Source organism: Capricornis sumatraensis, chromosome 2 (genome assembly GCF_032405125.1).
Source record: "Capricornis sumatraensis isolate serow.1 chromosome 2, serow.2, whole genome shotgun sequence".
NCBI classification, from domain to species: domain Eukaryota; kingdom Metazoa; phylum Chordata; class Mammalia; order Artiodactyla; family Bovidae; genus Capricornis; species Capricornis sumatraensis.
In genome coordinates this window covers 42,549,646-42,565,536 of record NC_091070.1, presented here as the reverse complement: position 1 = coordinate 42,565,536, position 15,891 = coordinate 42,549,646, and the positions used below count along the sequence as shown (strand labels likewise).

General features: G+C 39.1%; 1 protein-coding gene across 1 annotated transcript in view; it reads left to right on the top strand.

Moving 5' to 3' along the window:
• The first annotated feature begins 451 nt into the window (after positions 1-451).
• ATP8B4 (ATPase phospholipid transporting 8B4 (putative)) overlaps positions 452-15,891 on the top strand; it is a 200,755-nt gene continuing 185,315 nt past the window's right edge. The window contains exons 1-4 of the mRNA XM_068992364.1: positions 452-466; positions 753-866; positions 3,774-3,872; positions 8,822-8,883. Of these exons, the coding sequence (XP_068848465.1) occupies positions 452-466; positions 753-866; positions 3,774-3,872; positions 8,822-8,883 (290 nt within the window). The remainder of the gene's footprint in view (positions 467-752; positions 867-3,773; positions 3,873-8,821; positions 8,884-15,891) is intronic.

The following is a 15,891-nucleotide window of genomic DNA, read 5'->3' as shown; positions in this document are numbered from 1 at the left end:
ATCAGGAAGAGATGTCCATGAAAAAGTCATGGAGAATGGCTAAGGGTTTCATGAATACCTAGATCATAATGGAGAGGATTTAGGGAAGTCCTGTGAGTCACCCTCAAGTATTTGAAGATTGTCAATATGGAAAGGGCTTAGACTTTATTTAGGTGACCCCAGGGATAGAATTTGGCGCATGGCAAAATTTACAGGGAGGCAGATTTGAGTCTCTCATAATAAAGGCCTTTCTGTCATTTCCCATCCTGAAATGGAAACAGGATTACACCTGCCTTGTAAGGTGGTCAGTTCTCCACCAGAAGACTCTCAAAGATAGACCTAGGTGCCCTTGTCAGAGTTATCTAAAGGATCATGGCTTTGGGAAGGTGAACCAAGTGATTCCCGAAGTTCCTTTTTATTTCACAAATCCCAGCCACAAGCTCAGTGTCTGTAAACAGTAGGTTCTCAAGAAATGGCTGCCAAGTGGGTAAGTACATAAGGATAAAAAATGTCAGGGGCAGACTTTTGCATTTGATAATTTTTTAAGTCATGGATAATTTTATAACTTTGAATGGTAATTTCACCTAGTATCAGGAGCATGTCCTCTTGGGAAAAATGAAACCCTTGGCCCACACAGAGTCTAAAATTTCCTAGATAATCAGCTTATCTTTCTTGCTCTGGCATAACTCATTCTCTGTCTCATAAGTTTAGAGCTGTTTCTGATGGTGAGTCATGCCTCACCCCAAACTAATGTGATGCTGTCTCTTTTTCAGGATAATCGTATCCACACATCCAAGTACAGCATTCTCACCTTCTTGCCGATTAATTTATTTGAACAGTTCCAAAGAGTGGCAAATGCATATTTCCTTTTCCTCCTGATTTTGCAGGTAATGTCTAGGTTGTATTTCTTCATCATCTGTTTTTGTTAAGAGTATTCATATAATTTGAGAAAATTAATTATTTTACTTATCTAAATGTTCATGCATAGAAAAGCAGCCTTATCAGATTTTTGATGTTTTTATTGCAGTTTCTCTTCACAAGTGTGGGAGGGATAGGAATGGGTAAAATAACTAGTACATTCATCATTTTAAACATTGAGGTCATTTTAAAATGCTGCCTTGCACTTTATTTGAACCAAACCAGAGCCTAATAATTACTGTTCACAGCCTGCTTCCTTTCTTTATCTCCCTATCACATTCACAGCATGGTTATTGACAGAGTTGAAACAAAGAATTTATCTGACTAGTGGTTTGTGGAACTTAATTTGGTAAATTTTATTTGCATCTAAGAACAATGACATATTTTTATGTATATATAAGTAAATGCTATATGTTATTTCACTGTGACTTTTTTATAGTTTTGAGTGGTTCATTGGTAGTTGGTAACCTTCCTTTTTCTTCCCACTTGACTAAAATTTGAACCTAAGTGAAATTTCAAATTTTACTGATATTTCAGGAAGGAAAGGCATAAATCAAAGATTTAGCATACATATAAGTGGCTCATATTAGCCAGTTATTTACCTCATATTTATTTTATATGAGTAATCACATCAAACAGGTAGATTCTGAATCAGCTGGGCTATGCATTAATTATAGGAGGTAAGAGGATGAACTGGATATGTACAGTCTTGATTATAGTTTGAGCACTATTTTTTCTTTAACTAAACAGCTATTTATTCAGTAGAATAACTGTCTTAAGAATCTTGGTAGTAAGTTGCAGACATCTAAATTCAGTTAACGTAAGTTACAGACATCTAAATTCACTTAATGTACTTTATGACAACTATTTATTTCAATAGGATGTCACTTTTCTGTTTTTTATTTCCTTCATGTTTACTCTCAGGCAGACCCTCTCTACTTGGTGATCCTTGAAAACTTTAGAGTTTTATTTTCCTGGCTTCAATGCTGATGTAAAAGAGAGGCAGAGGGGGAGAAGGAGAGGGAGAGGCAGTGGGGAGAGGAAAGAGGGAGAAAGGGAGAATGAAAATGAATCACTTTTTCTGTTGTCTAAAAAGTCTTGGGATTAGCTTTAATTGGACCATGGTGTTATCTTCCTTTTCCAAACCTGTCATTCTGGCACAGGAATTTAATGCAGTGATTGCCTTGACCTAGATCACATGCCAAAGTCCAGAAGCCAGTTGGATGGAGTCAGTCCATCAAAATTATGTGTACTCAAAGTAGAGGGGTATTAAGGAATAAGGGAAGAGTTGAAAACAACTGGTTGCTCCTTCTGATGGAGGCCCAGCCCAGGGTTGGTGTGAGGCTGGCAGACCTGGTATACCAGACCAGGTCTCCCTGGAGTCAAATTGCTTTGGAATGCAGCCTGAAGTGGGTGGTAAACTCCATCAAAGGCTAAATACCTGCACAAGACCAATAGTCACCAAGTTCTGTAAGGGAAAGTTGAAAAGAACTTTGGAGAGAGAGTTTAAAAGGGTGTGAAATCATTAAGAGGTAAGCAGGTAGGGTCTGAGGAGTCCTCCTGGAGTAGGGAGAAAAAAATATAAAAGAACTGGATGCTGAACAAGAGAAAAAATAGCACTGAAAGTACACCTTATAATTTTGGAAAAGACTTTTTTTCTCTTCCCCCCATGAATTTGCTTTCGGTGTCTTCATAGGACCCTTTACACCACTTCTCTAATTTCTCTAATGGGCTTTCTTATTTATGACCAAAGATTCCTGTTCACAGAATTTTATATCTAGAAGGGGTCTTTAGGATGGTTCAGTATAATCTCCTTTTTTTTTAAAATTGATGCAGAAATGAGATCTGGAGAGGTTAAGTGAGGTGTGAAGCTTTTACCATGTGTTAATGATAGAACTCTGACTAGAATCCATCTTTTCTGCAATTCAGGCTGATGTTTTTGTTGGTCCTTCAGAGGCTTTTGAGGGTTTTTTTTTTTTTTTAAATCTTATGAGGAAGCTATTGCATAAAATTTATTGTAGTGCTGTTTGGTTGAGGCCTGATCAATATGCACTGACCATCTCCACCCATCCTTCCTTGCCTGATGGCCCTGAAGTAACTCCAAAATGAACCCTGCTTGAAGACTACCTTTGTAAGAGAGTCATGTCGACTGCCACTGTGTCCCTCTTAGGTGGGTGGCTTTACAGGTAGAGGCCCAAGCTTTGGAGTCAAATAGACCTAGATTCAATTTTTAGCAGTGTATATTCTGGGCTGCTAAATCAGTTTGACTTCTCTGATACTTTTTTATAAAGTAGGGAAATGGTACCCAGGGTTGTGGCATTTCTGGACTTGTGGCTGTCATTCACAGTGTATTCTGTGCTGTGCACTATTTACATGGAATACAAACACTGTAGATGTGTGCAAAACACCTCTGGTACAGAATCTAACTTGATAAACTTCTCTGAGGATCAAGTGATATCATATATTAAAAGTATTTGGGATTGTGTCTGGTGCAAGGTAGGTGCTTGAAGATTCTGTCTTTGAGAATTGTAAGGAGCTGGTAAAACTGAAAAGTTGAATTGAGAAGCTGAGAAAAGATAGGTGACATTATCATCCTGGGAAAAAATAATCATTTGTGAAAGACTTCAAGAAGCTTTCTTCTCAACTTGCTATAAAAATTTAATTTTTTGCCAGGTAGTCTGAAAATTGTTCAATGATGCTTTTATTCTATGTGTCTTATATCTGAGTGCAAACACATTATTGAATGTTCTACATTTGTACAAATAACTGAATATCATTTCATTAATTTCTGTTGTCTTATGAAGTTGAATGACAAAACTTGAAAGCTACATTTATGAAACTTAAAAGCACTAAACTACTTGAAATGTTTGTTTCAGCTGATTCCGGAAATTTCCTCCTTGACTTGGTTTACCACCATTGTACCCTTGGTCCTAGTGGTAACTATGACAGCTGTCAAAGATGCCACAGATGACTATGTAAGTATTTGCTTTGGAGCATTCCTGCGGTCTCGGTTTTAGTTGTGACCTTTCAGAAGTAGAAAATAGAGATCCATTTGAAATTTTTGAATGAAGTTATTTGGCAAATATTTACCATAAGAAGCTTTATGATTATTTGATGATTAATATAGAGGTCATAGAGCCAGCGCTGTTTATGGTAATAGCAAGGGGGCTTCAATAAGTACACTCACTCCCTCATTTTATACGTGAAGACACTCTCACCTATAAAGAACTAAAGATTTTCTAATGAACATACAGCTAATTAGTGATAAGATCAGAATTGATAGACAAACCTGTTTCCATTCAGTACAGTATTATTTATCCTGTATCTCAAGTCTTTGTCTAAGTTTTAGGAACTGGTAGATATTAGGCATTCTCACATCCTCTGTTCCAGAAAAGGTAATGGCAACCCACTCCAGTACTCTTGCCTGGAAAATCCCATGGATGGAGGAGCCTGGTGGGCTGCAGTCCATGGGGATGCTAAGAGTCGGACATGACTGAGGAACTTCACTTTCAGTTTTCACTTTCATGCATTGGAGACAGAAATGGCAACCCACTCCAGTGTTCTTGCCTGGAGTATCCCAGGGATCGGGGAGCCCGGTGGGCTGCCATCAATGGGGTCACACAGAGTTGGATACGACTGAAGCGACTTAGCAGCAGCAGCATCCTCTGCTCATCGTACCAGTTCAGTTCAGTTGCTCAGTCATGTCCTACTCTATGCAACCCCATGAACCTCAGTACACCAGGCCTCCCTACTCATCACCAACTCCCAGAGTTTACTCAAACTCATGCCGTTTGAGTCAGTGATGCCATCTCATCCTCTGTTGTCCCCTTCTCCTCCCACCCTCAATCTTTTCCAACATCAGGGTCTTTTCAAATGAGTCAGCTCTTTTCATCAGGTGGCCAGAATATTGGAGTTTCTGCTTCAACATCAGTCCTTCCCATGAACACCCAGAACTGATCTCCTTTAGGATGGAATGGTTGGATCTCCTTGCAGTCCAAGGGACTCTCAAGAGTCTTCTCCAACAGTTCAAAAGCATCAATTCTTTGGTGCTCAGCCTTCTTCATAGTCCAACTCTCACATCCATACATGACCACTGGAAAAATCATAGCCTTGACTAGACGGACCTTTGTTGGCAAAGTAATGTCTCTGCTTTTTAATATGCTGTCTAGGTTGGTCATAACTTTCCTTCCAAGGAGTAAGCGTGTTTTAATTTCATGGCTGCAGTCATCATCTGCAGTGATTTTGGAGCCCCCCAAATTAAAGTCAGCCACTGTTACCACTGTTTCCCCATCTATCTATCTGAAGTGATGGGACCGGATGCCATGATCTTAGTTTTCTGGATGTTGAACTTTAAGCCAACTTTTTCACTCTCCTCTTTCACTTTGATCAAGAGGCTCTTTAGTTCCTCTTTGCTTTCTGCCATAAGGGTGGTGTCATCTGCATATCTGAGGTTATTGAAATTTCTCCTGGCAGTCTTGATTCCAGCTTGTACTTCTTCCCGCCCAGGGTTTCTCATGATGTACTCTGCATATAAGTTAAATAAGCAAGGTGACAGTATACAGCCTTGATGTATTCCTTTTCCTATTTGGAACCAGCCTGTTGTTCCATGTCCAGTTCTAACTGTTGCTTCCTGACCTGCATACAGATTTCTCAAGAGGCAGGTCAGGTGGTCTGGTATTCCCATCTCTTTCAGAATTTTCCACAGTTTATTGTGATCCACACAGTCAAAGGCTTTGGCAGAAATAGATGTTTTTCTGGAACTCTCTTGCTTTTTCGATGCTCCAATGAAGGTTGACAATTTGCTCTCTGGTTCCTCTGCCTTTTCTAAAACCAGCTTGAACATCTGGAAGTTCATGGTTCACGTATTGCTAAAGCCTGGCTTGGAGAATTTTGAGCATTACTTTACTAGTGTGTGAGATGAGTGCAATTGTGCGGTAATTTGAGCATTCTTTGGCATTGCCTTTCTTTGGGATTGGAATGAAAACTGACCTTTTCCAGTCCAGTTGAAAATTTGCTGACACATGGAATGCAGCACTTTCACAGTATCAGTTTTTAGGATTTGAAATAGCTCAACTGGAATTCCATCACCTCCACTAGCTTTGTTCATAGTGATGCTTTCTAAGGCCCACTTGACTTGACATTCTAGGATGTCTGGCTCTAGGTGAGTGATCACACCATCATGATTATCTGGGTCGTGAAGATCTTTTTTATATAGTTCTTCTGTATATTGTTGCCACCCCTTCTTAATATCTTCTGCTTCTGTTAGGTCCATACCATTTCTGTCCTTTATTGAACCCATCTTTGGATGAAATTACAAAATCAAGTAATTTAAAAAGTCAAGCAACTAATGTAAATAATTAAGGTATAAGACGATAGAGCATTTTAAAATCTCCATAACCCAAATGAAGTAAATCATATTCAGATTTAAAACAGTTTTGGGAAAATCAAGCATTCTAAATTCAGACAAATTCTATTCTCACCCTAGATGACTGCACATGCTCTAGCCTCAATGGCTCTCTATATGCCATTGAGTGATAGGTTTATATATCTTCTGAACCTGTGATAATTGTTTCTAGTCCTCCCAGGCCCCATCTGTGTCAATGGCAAAATCCCTTGGAAAAGCCTGAGCATCCTGAGGCTCGGAGATTAGGCCACTCAGCTTTCAGTGAACTCCATGGTGATTTTCTGTGATGCTAACCAGCTAGTCAAGTTGTGTGCTCAGCTGCTTCAGTCATGTCTGACTCTTTGTGACCCCATGGACTGTAGACTGCCAGGCTCCTTTGTTCGTGGGATTCTCCAGGCCAGAATACTGGAGTGAGTTGTCATGCCCCTCTAGGGAATGTACCTGACCCAGGGATCAAACCTGCATCTCTTATGTCTCCTACCTGGCAGGCGGGTTCTTCACCACTAGCACCACCTGGGAAGCTTGTTCAGGTTAGATATAGAGGTGTCTAAATATCAAGTCTCTGATGTTTGAATATCTTTTTATGGTAATATGTCTAGTTTAACAACAGAATATCTTTATCAGTTAGGGTCTTGGCAGGAAACAGATGTCACCGTGGAATGGGGGAAGATTCAGTTCAGTTCAGTCGCTCAGTCGTGTCCGACTCTGTGACCCCATGAATCGCAGCACACCAGGCCTCCCTGTCCATCACCAACTCCCGGAGTTCACTCAGACTCACGTCCATCAAGTCAGTGATGCCATTCAGCCATCTCATCCTCTGTCGTCCCCTTCTCCTCCTGCCCCCAATCCCTCCCAGCATCAGAGTCTTTTCCAGTGAGTCAACTCTTTGCATGAGGTGGCCAAAGATCGGAGAAAGATTAATAATGAAGGCACTATTAAAAGTGTTGTGAGAGAGGAAAAGCATGTAGGGTAGCAACGAAGGTGGCAGGACTACTTCTAGGCCTGAAGGGGCAAAGGGAGGAGGCAGTTACCAGACCTGGAGCTGAAGTTGAGGGCTATCTATAGAGGAAGCACCCACTACTGACCCAGTTCAGAAGAAACCTGTAATATATAACCCCATTTTACTCTCCTCTGACCCCGTGATTTTCTGTCAATACCAGCCAAGCGCAACCCAAAAGGCAGGGATTAAATAGATCAGCATCCTCTGGCACAGGGCAGAGTGTAGAAAGATGAGGTGTAGGTATGGAGGGGGGAACAGAACATCCACCCCTTTCAAATTACATATTCTGACAGAATAATGTTTCCATTCTTATTGCTGGAGAGAAATTCGCATGCCAATGATGGGTTGACATAATTTACTCTTCTACCAGTGTTATAAAACTCTTTTCCTGTTAACAAATGCTAAGTATCTTTTTTCCTTAGTAATATTCATTTACTTATACACGGCAATCAGTGTAATTGTATGCACTGAGCATAGCATAACAGAAAGAATGGGATGGATTTGTTAAGGATGTTGAAAAGGGGAAGGGCTGATTGAAGCAATTTATATACTGTGATATTAATACAATGTTAGGTTTTTTTTTTTTTTAAAGGAAAAAGTGATAATCCTGGTGATTAAAATCTATGAAATCAAAATTTCTTATGTCCTGATACTACCACCTTTTCATCTGTTCATTTAGCCTAATCAATTGAAACAACATTTTATCTCTACTTTAGCCTGTTCCTATCTGAATGGCTGCTCATTTACTAGTTTAGTAGAAGGCTCATAATGTGTGGATTCTTCTAAGTAATATAAGATATTTACATTACTGAAATATAGCATAAGACATAGGATCACTTTGGCATAAAAACATAAATCCACACCAAAGGTGGTTCAGTATTGTATTTTGATTTTGTTTTAAATGTTCAATATTTCATAAGATCACTGTTAACAAGTAATTGCTTGACTTCAAAGAAATCCATAAAACAGAATGGATGATGTTCAGTAAAGTATTGAGCACATATGTGAGAAAAATGGAAGCCCCCATTCCTTGTTGAAGACATCAAAATTCATGTATGGTTTTCTCTGGAACTATGCGACAGAGTAAAGGGCACATTGTCTTCTTAGAAGACGGCTAAAAATGTGTGGGAATTTGAAGAGCATGTGGCCAGACTTATTCCATTGGTGACACCCAGAATGAGATTGAGTGAGAAGGGTCTTAATTTAGAACACATGGAGCTGGGGCCAAGGTAAGCATAAGTCATGCTCATTTTAGACTTGATGTTGTTTACCAAACAAGTGAACTCAAAGTAGTTTCAGTGTCACTATTTGTGCTGACAAAGTGTGATTTAATATGTTTTAAAAAATTTTTATTGGAGTATATTTGCTTTACAATGTTGTGTTAGTTTTTGCTCTATAGCATTGTGAATTAGCTGTACATATGTATACATATATTCCCCTCTTTTTGGGATTTCTTTCCTATTTAGGTCACCACAGAGCACTGATTTAATATATCTTTTCACAAATGCTTTGATTTTCAGTTTCGCCACAAGAGTGATAATCAGGTGAATAATCGGCAATCTGAAGTGCTCATCGACAGCAAGTAAGAAATACATTCTTTAAGTTACTTTTAAGATTTCTGGTCATCAAACAGGTTTTGACCATTGGTGGGTTTCTCTTTTAGTTGAATATATGTTTCTTCCCCCTTTTAACTTGTTAAAAATTGCAGTGTAAGTCCTTTGTATCTTCATGGCGCTCTCTTATGTTCAGCAGATGCTTGTGCTACCTGCTCAACTTCTACTTCAAATAAATTCCTTTGGAGTTTCCTTTGTTGAATACAGACATGCTATAGTTACTTTTTCATTTCTAGATCTAACACTATTTGGAACTGGCACACATATGATGTCTTTTATGTAGTAGATGTTTAGTAAGTATTTGAATGATTTAATTTGGTAATTTCTGGGAATATTGCTAAAGAGACTTCAACACATATAAATATAGTGATAAGAACTTTGTACCAGCTTGATAGTTGAATTTAGGATGGATTATCCACCATAATACAGATGTTTAATTGCTGTAAAATTCATCCATCAATAAAAAATATATATACGGGAATGGTTCTTGACCCTGAAATGGTTTAAAATGTGTATTTACACACAAACAATAGCAAAAATGCCTTCAGAAAACTTTCAAAAAGGTACATTTTAAACTTTCATTTCATTGTTTCTTAGTCTCTTTCTTTATCCGTTTTTTTCTAATAGTAACATATGGCGAAGTAAATTTGTAACATTGTACTTCAGTCTGGCAATCAGTCATGTCTGCTAATGATTTTGAAGCTTTTGGATACTGTGAATAATGTAGTTTTTAAAGGAAATATCATAAAATGAGTTAATCACATGAGATGGAAAAATTCCAAGAAATGGACATTGAGAAGGGCTAGGTAGCTTAGACAATAACTGGTAGGATTAAAGTAATTAATCTCTTTCTATAAGTAAAGTATTGATCGATTATTTACAGTGCAATGAACATGTAGTTTTCCTTTATTAGATTATTTTAGAAAATGGTGTTAAATGCACAGTGAAGAAAAATGATCTTAATCTAAAACCACAGTTATAGAAACAGAGCGTCTGAGAGTGTGATCCCGGTGTGACATGGATAAGTCATAAAGATGCTTGGAACCATATGGTTTGTTTCCAGCGTCAGCAGGTTTTGGGTTGTAGCCACTATAGCATGGTGTTTAAAAGCCTGGGTTTCGCGCCCAGAGAGACCTGAGTTTAGTCCTGACCCTGAATACTTTTGTGGTGTTGAGCAAGTTCTTATGAGGTGGTGACTCTTTGTAAGCTGATGTAGTATATGACTTTGAGTTGGACTGTTGCCTATCTTGAATTTCTCAAGCCTTGCAGTTCTGACTGGGAATTAGATCTGACAATATGATCTGACTAATTCCCCAAAGAATATTTGATAATCAGTCTCATTACTTTGAATTATCATCTCATATGGACTATATTAAAAATATGTGCAATTACATGATGAATTTGAGCTAAAGGCTTCAGTATATCTTTAAATGAATCTCAAATTACCAGTTAAATTTTGTGACTGTATTTGGGCAGTGAAAGATATTGAGGCCTCTACCTGGAGCCCATGGGAGTAATCCAGTAACTTAGATATTCAGAAACTTGATGCTTGTATGTGTCCCACACAACAGTCTTTGTCATGATTATTAGAAGTAGCGCTAGTCTTACTTGTGCTTTCATTTAGCTTCTTGTCAATTCCTTTAGAGGTAGCATCTGTTTGTAATTTGATATGTGTGACATTTTGAAAAGTACTGTTGCTGATTCTGCACAGTTGAAGGTAGAAGCACGTATCCAGAATGGAGTGTTCTTTTTTTCAGAATATTTATTTATTTATTTTTTGGCTGCATCAAGTCTTAGTTGTGGCATACTGGATCTTAGTTCCCTGACCTGTGATCGAATCTGGGTCCCCTCCATCGGAAGGTGGATTCTTAACTGCTGGACCATAGGGCAGTCCTGAGAATGGAGTATTCTTTAAGATATGGTTAATCACACAGGATTTTTCATTTTTAAGATCATCTACTACTGTGAGCTCCTTTGGCCATTTCTGTTGATCATGTCTGTGTCCCTTGAGCCTAGCACAGTGGCTGAGTGGCTGCTGAACTTTCAAACTGAGAAGTAACAAGTATTCTTTCTGAGAGGGCAATCTACCAGAGGAGCTTTATCTGTAAAATGTTGCAGGGTCCCTTTACTAGCCAATACCAGTGGCTGGGGTTGTGGTCTTCACAGAATGTACTCTGGCTTTCAAGACTGGCTTTTCACTTTTGGGGACTTGCAAAGTTGGAAATATCAAATGCGCTTAGATTTGAGAAAGCCCAGGGAGATTTCAGTCCTCCTTTGGAGCTGGTGATTGTAGAGGATGCTGTGAGGGACATGTCAGACCACTACTGTGTTGCTTGCCTTAACCTAGGCTGCTGTCTGCATTGCTTCAAAGGGCTTGCACTTGCTACTTTCTTCAGAGCACTGCCCTTGGACTACTGGAACCAATGACCAGTTGGTGCAAGAGTAAGAAAGAGCAGTGCCCTTACCTCGAGTTGGATAAACTATGAGGTTTAATTTGCACTGCAAGTGTGTGTTGAAATCAGGCGGGTGGGTCTTTGCCTGCAGTCATACCCTTGCGTGGCTTCTTCCCCTTGCACGTGCTTCTCATCTTCATTTCCATTTTCTCTCAGAAGTGCTTTCATAATGAATCCTTAGAGTATGAATCCTCATCTCAGGATCTGCTTTCAAGGAAGTTGACTTAAGAGTAGTTAATGCATGCTTAATCCCATGGCAGTGTTAAAGGAAAATATTAGGAAAGTGCTTTGGGGTCATGTGCTGTGGGTCATGACGCAGGGTTAAAGTAAAAAGCCTGTAGAGAATCACAGGTGTCTGGATGTTGCTGGAGATGAGTGTCTTACTGGGCTGGGTACTGCCAGGTACCTGTGGCTTCCCTTTGTGCTTCTGGAAGAAGGCTTGAACTTGAGGTTCACGTTAGGGCAGGGGAGGCATCATCAGCTTGTCCTGGAGGGAGGGGAGGCAAGATCAGTCTTGGGCGGGAGATCCCTGAGAGGAAGGGGATGTGATGAAAGCACAGTCAGAAAACATGGTCTGTGTAAGTGATCACTATGAGATTTTGGGCAATTAATTTTCCTCTGGCCTTCAGGTATCCCTTCTGCTGCTCTCAGAAGTGAGGAAGATGGGCATTTACGTTCAGATTCAACACATACTTAATCAACAACCACCATGTGTGGGCTCCATGCTTCCACATTTAATTCTGATAAAACCCCAAGGTGTGGTGATAGTGCTTCTTTTTAGAGATGCTGAGATTAAGGCCTAGAAAGGGAGTGGCTTGTCCAGGGTTCCACTGCAAGTAAGAGCCTAATTAGACTTCTAACCACTCACGACATGATGTGTAAATGTAGACTTTGTGGTCTGATCACGTCTTCTCTATTTGTTTTGCATCTGAAGGGCTTTGCATATAATTATAGAAAAATAAACATAATTAATAATATAAACTATATATAAAATAAATAGAGATGATGTAATCAGACCACAAAGCCTACATTTATATATTGTCATGAGTGATTAGAAGTCTAATTTACATATATGTATATACATATGGTTTCATGGGCTTCTCTGGTGGCTCAGATGGTAAAGTATTTGCCTGCAATGCAGGAGACCTAGATTTGATCCCTGGGTTGGGAAGATCCCCTGGAGAAGGGAATGGCAATCCACTCCAGTATTCTTGCCTGGAGAATGCCACAGACAGAGGAGCCTGGTAGGCTACAATCTATGAGGTCGCAAAGAGTTGGACACGACTGACTAACACACACAATATATATAGTTTATCTATATGTAATATGTATGTGAAGAAGCATATATATCCTTATTTTTAGTGTCTGGAGCATTACTCATCTACATTCTTAGCATGGGGCAAGCTAATGAACATTATTAACCTAAGCCACACAATAATTAGGGAGACAAGATTCTTCCTTTATAACCTTCCTTTTCAATTTCATGTTTTGATTTTGTTACTTATGTTCCTTTCCAGTCAGGACCAATCTTCTGCACCTTACATGAAAGTGCTTAAGAAATAAGTGTTGAATTAACCTTTGATAAAATCTTGTGGTGACTTTAGTGTTAAAACTAGGCAGGAGTGAATGATTCCATGTTGTAGAAATTGCTGTGTCTGATGTATGGGAAGAAAAGGTTCTCTTCCAGGCTACAAATGCTGTCTGCTGACTCTTCCTCTTGAAATACGTATCAAGAGACACCCAGTGTTTCTCATGAGGGTTCCTCAGGGTATGCTAACATCCTGGGCCAGCTGCCACTGTGGAAACACCCAGGCAGGTAAGGGGCTGTGTGAACCGGTCTGAAGGTTTCCACAGAGGTCATTCCACCTAGCACTTCTCAGCCTGGGCTGTGCGTTGTACTTGTGCCTCACCCAGTCCCAGAGCAAGTAATGAGTGGCTTGCACGGGAGGCCTTGGTGTTGTGTTTCTCAAGTTTCACAGTGATTCGACTATGCAGACACAATCAGGAACCTCCATGCTATGCTATGCTAAGTCGCTTCAGTCGTGTCCGACTCTGTGTGACCCCAGAGATGGCAGCCCACCAGGCTCCCCCGTCCATGGGATTCTCCAGGCAAGAAGACTGGAGTGGGGTGCCATTTCCTTCTCCAATGCATGAAAGTGAAAAGTGAAAGTGAAGTCGCTCAGGCAAGGCCGTTTCTTTACCCACACTTCTATCTTTATGCCTGTATCTCTCAAATTGTAAAAGACATCCAAGGGAAAGAATTCCATTGATTTTTTTAAAATGATATAATTTTTTATATGAAAATGAAAGTGTTATTTGCTCAGTTGTGTCTGACTTTTTGTGACCCCATGGACTATGGCCCACCAGGCTCCTTTGTCCATGGAATACTCCAGGCAAGAATATTGGAGTGGGTTGCCATTCCCTTCTCCAGGGGATCTTCCCGACCCAGGGATCAAGCCTGGGTCTCCTGCACTGCAGGTGGATTCTTTACTATCTGAGCCTCACAAAAGAATAACTCTGTAATGCTGATTTACATTTTTTTGTAGTAAGGCTCACAGTTTTAGTAAAACATATGGCCAATCAATGATTACTCTGCTAGGTTTTCTTTGAGAAATTTAAATTTTCCTCATTTTCATCTTTTCTTTCTTTCCAGTTACATGTGTTGTCTTCAGCGCCGAATTGTTTCTTGACTTTCATGTATCTATGCAGCTTCCAGTTTTTGTCCTGTCCCATCAACATTCCTAGTCATATGGGTTTGGGACAAGGAAAGGAGTGTGGAAGTCTGCTACCCAGTTAGATAGCTGCTAGCCTCATGGGTTCCTGGGCATTTGAAATGAGGCTGGTTCAAATTCAGACGTGTTGTTAAGTACATTGTGTATGCCAGGTTTCAATGACTTAGTACCAAAAAGAGAATGTAACATGTATCATTAATAATTTGTTTTAAATTACTTTTTGAAGTTATATTTTGTATACACTGGGTTAAATATAACATTAATATTAATTTACCTTCTGAAAAACTTTTTTGAATGTGGCTACCAGAAAATTTAAGATTACCTTTGTGGCCCACATTTGTGGTTGGCATTCTATTTCTATTGAGTAGCACTGCTCTTGGTTACAAATGAGAAAACAGCAAAGAAGAAAATGAACTCTTTGCCATGGGGCTGGCTCCTGGGTTCTCAACTCAGGATTCTCTGTTTGCTTTGGCTGGCTGTTGGCATTGTGATTTGTGTTATTATGAACAAACTGAGTCAGCGCTACTTTTTCTTAGTATTTGTTACTTACCTAGCATCTTCTGAACTTACACTTCTACACTAGGAGAATCTGAGCTGGCCCTGCCCTCCTTCAGGTGGGACACTTCCCTGACTCCTCTAGATGTCGGTTTGCTCTTGCCCATCAACTTTTTATGTAGCACATTCCACTTTATACTTTCCTGAGCTTTGGCACACTTGGCTTAAATTTCCCAAGTTCTTTCACGGAATTCTTCCTGTCAATCTTCTTCAATCATTTTTCATTTGAAACTGAGTATTTATAGGGAAAGACAAGGGCTTTCTGTACTGCAGAGTATTGTCTTCCCTCTTAAAGTCTGATATTCCTAGATATGCTGCATAATTATGAAAACAAATGTATTAATTCAGTTGGAGTAAATTTTCTCCTTGTTTAATCAAATTTTCTAGTTTGATATCTTCCATTGGATATTAGAAGGGAACATTTCCTTTCTTTTTTTTTAATTTGGTATTTTTTCCTGTTATAAAAATAGCATATGTTTATTAAGAGAAATTTGGGAGGTAGAAAAAAGTAGAAGGGAGAAAATAACATTCATGCTTCCACTATCCAAAAGTAATTATTGTTACTATTTTCTTATATTTCCTTTCTGTTTTTTCCTTCTATCTCAAGATTTTTCATAATTGTGTATATATGTGTGTTTTTATTCTTGTTTTTACTTCACACCATGTTATTATCATTTTCCAAATCTCTATTATTTTTATACATGTAATTTTTAAGGGTTGCATTTTTAAAACTTTATTTTTAATTGGGGAAACATTACAATGTTTTGTTGGTTTCTGCCATAAAGCAACACAGATCAGCCATAATTATATATGCACCACCTCCCTGTTGAGCCTCCCTAAGTGTTGCAGTTTTAAAGACTGTATTCACTTGAATTCATATCTTATAATTCACATGACCATTTCCTCACTGCTTGATATTTACTCTGTTTTTAATTTTAAAGTATAGTTTCTTGATCTTTCTAAATTGATAGTTACCCTTTTCCATAAGACTGGGTTTTGTGATGTATTTACCAAATCCACCTAGAATGATTACCCTGACCCTGTTATTTCCTATATTAAGTAACTGAAACTTGAAGGATTATTACTCAGTCCACTGATAGTAACTTTTGTCAGAGTATCTCGAGTTTAAGTGTGAGCAGGACCAGGTTAGGTATGTTGACCAAAGCGTGGGAGGTTTCAGTTCTACCACACATGAGAGTTTCCTGAAACAAGGGTTTCCTGTCAGACCACCACCATC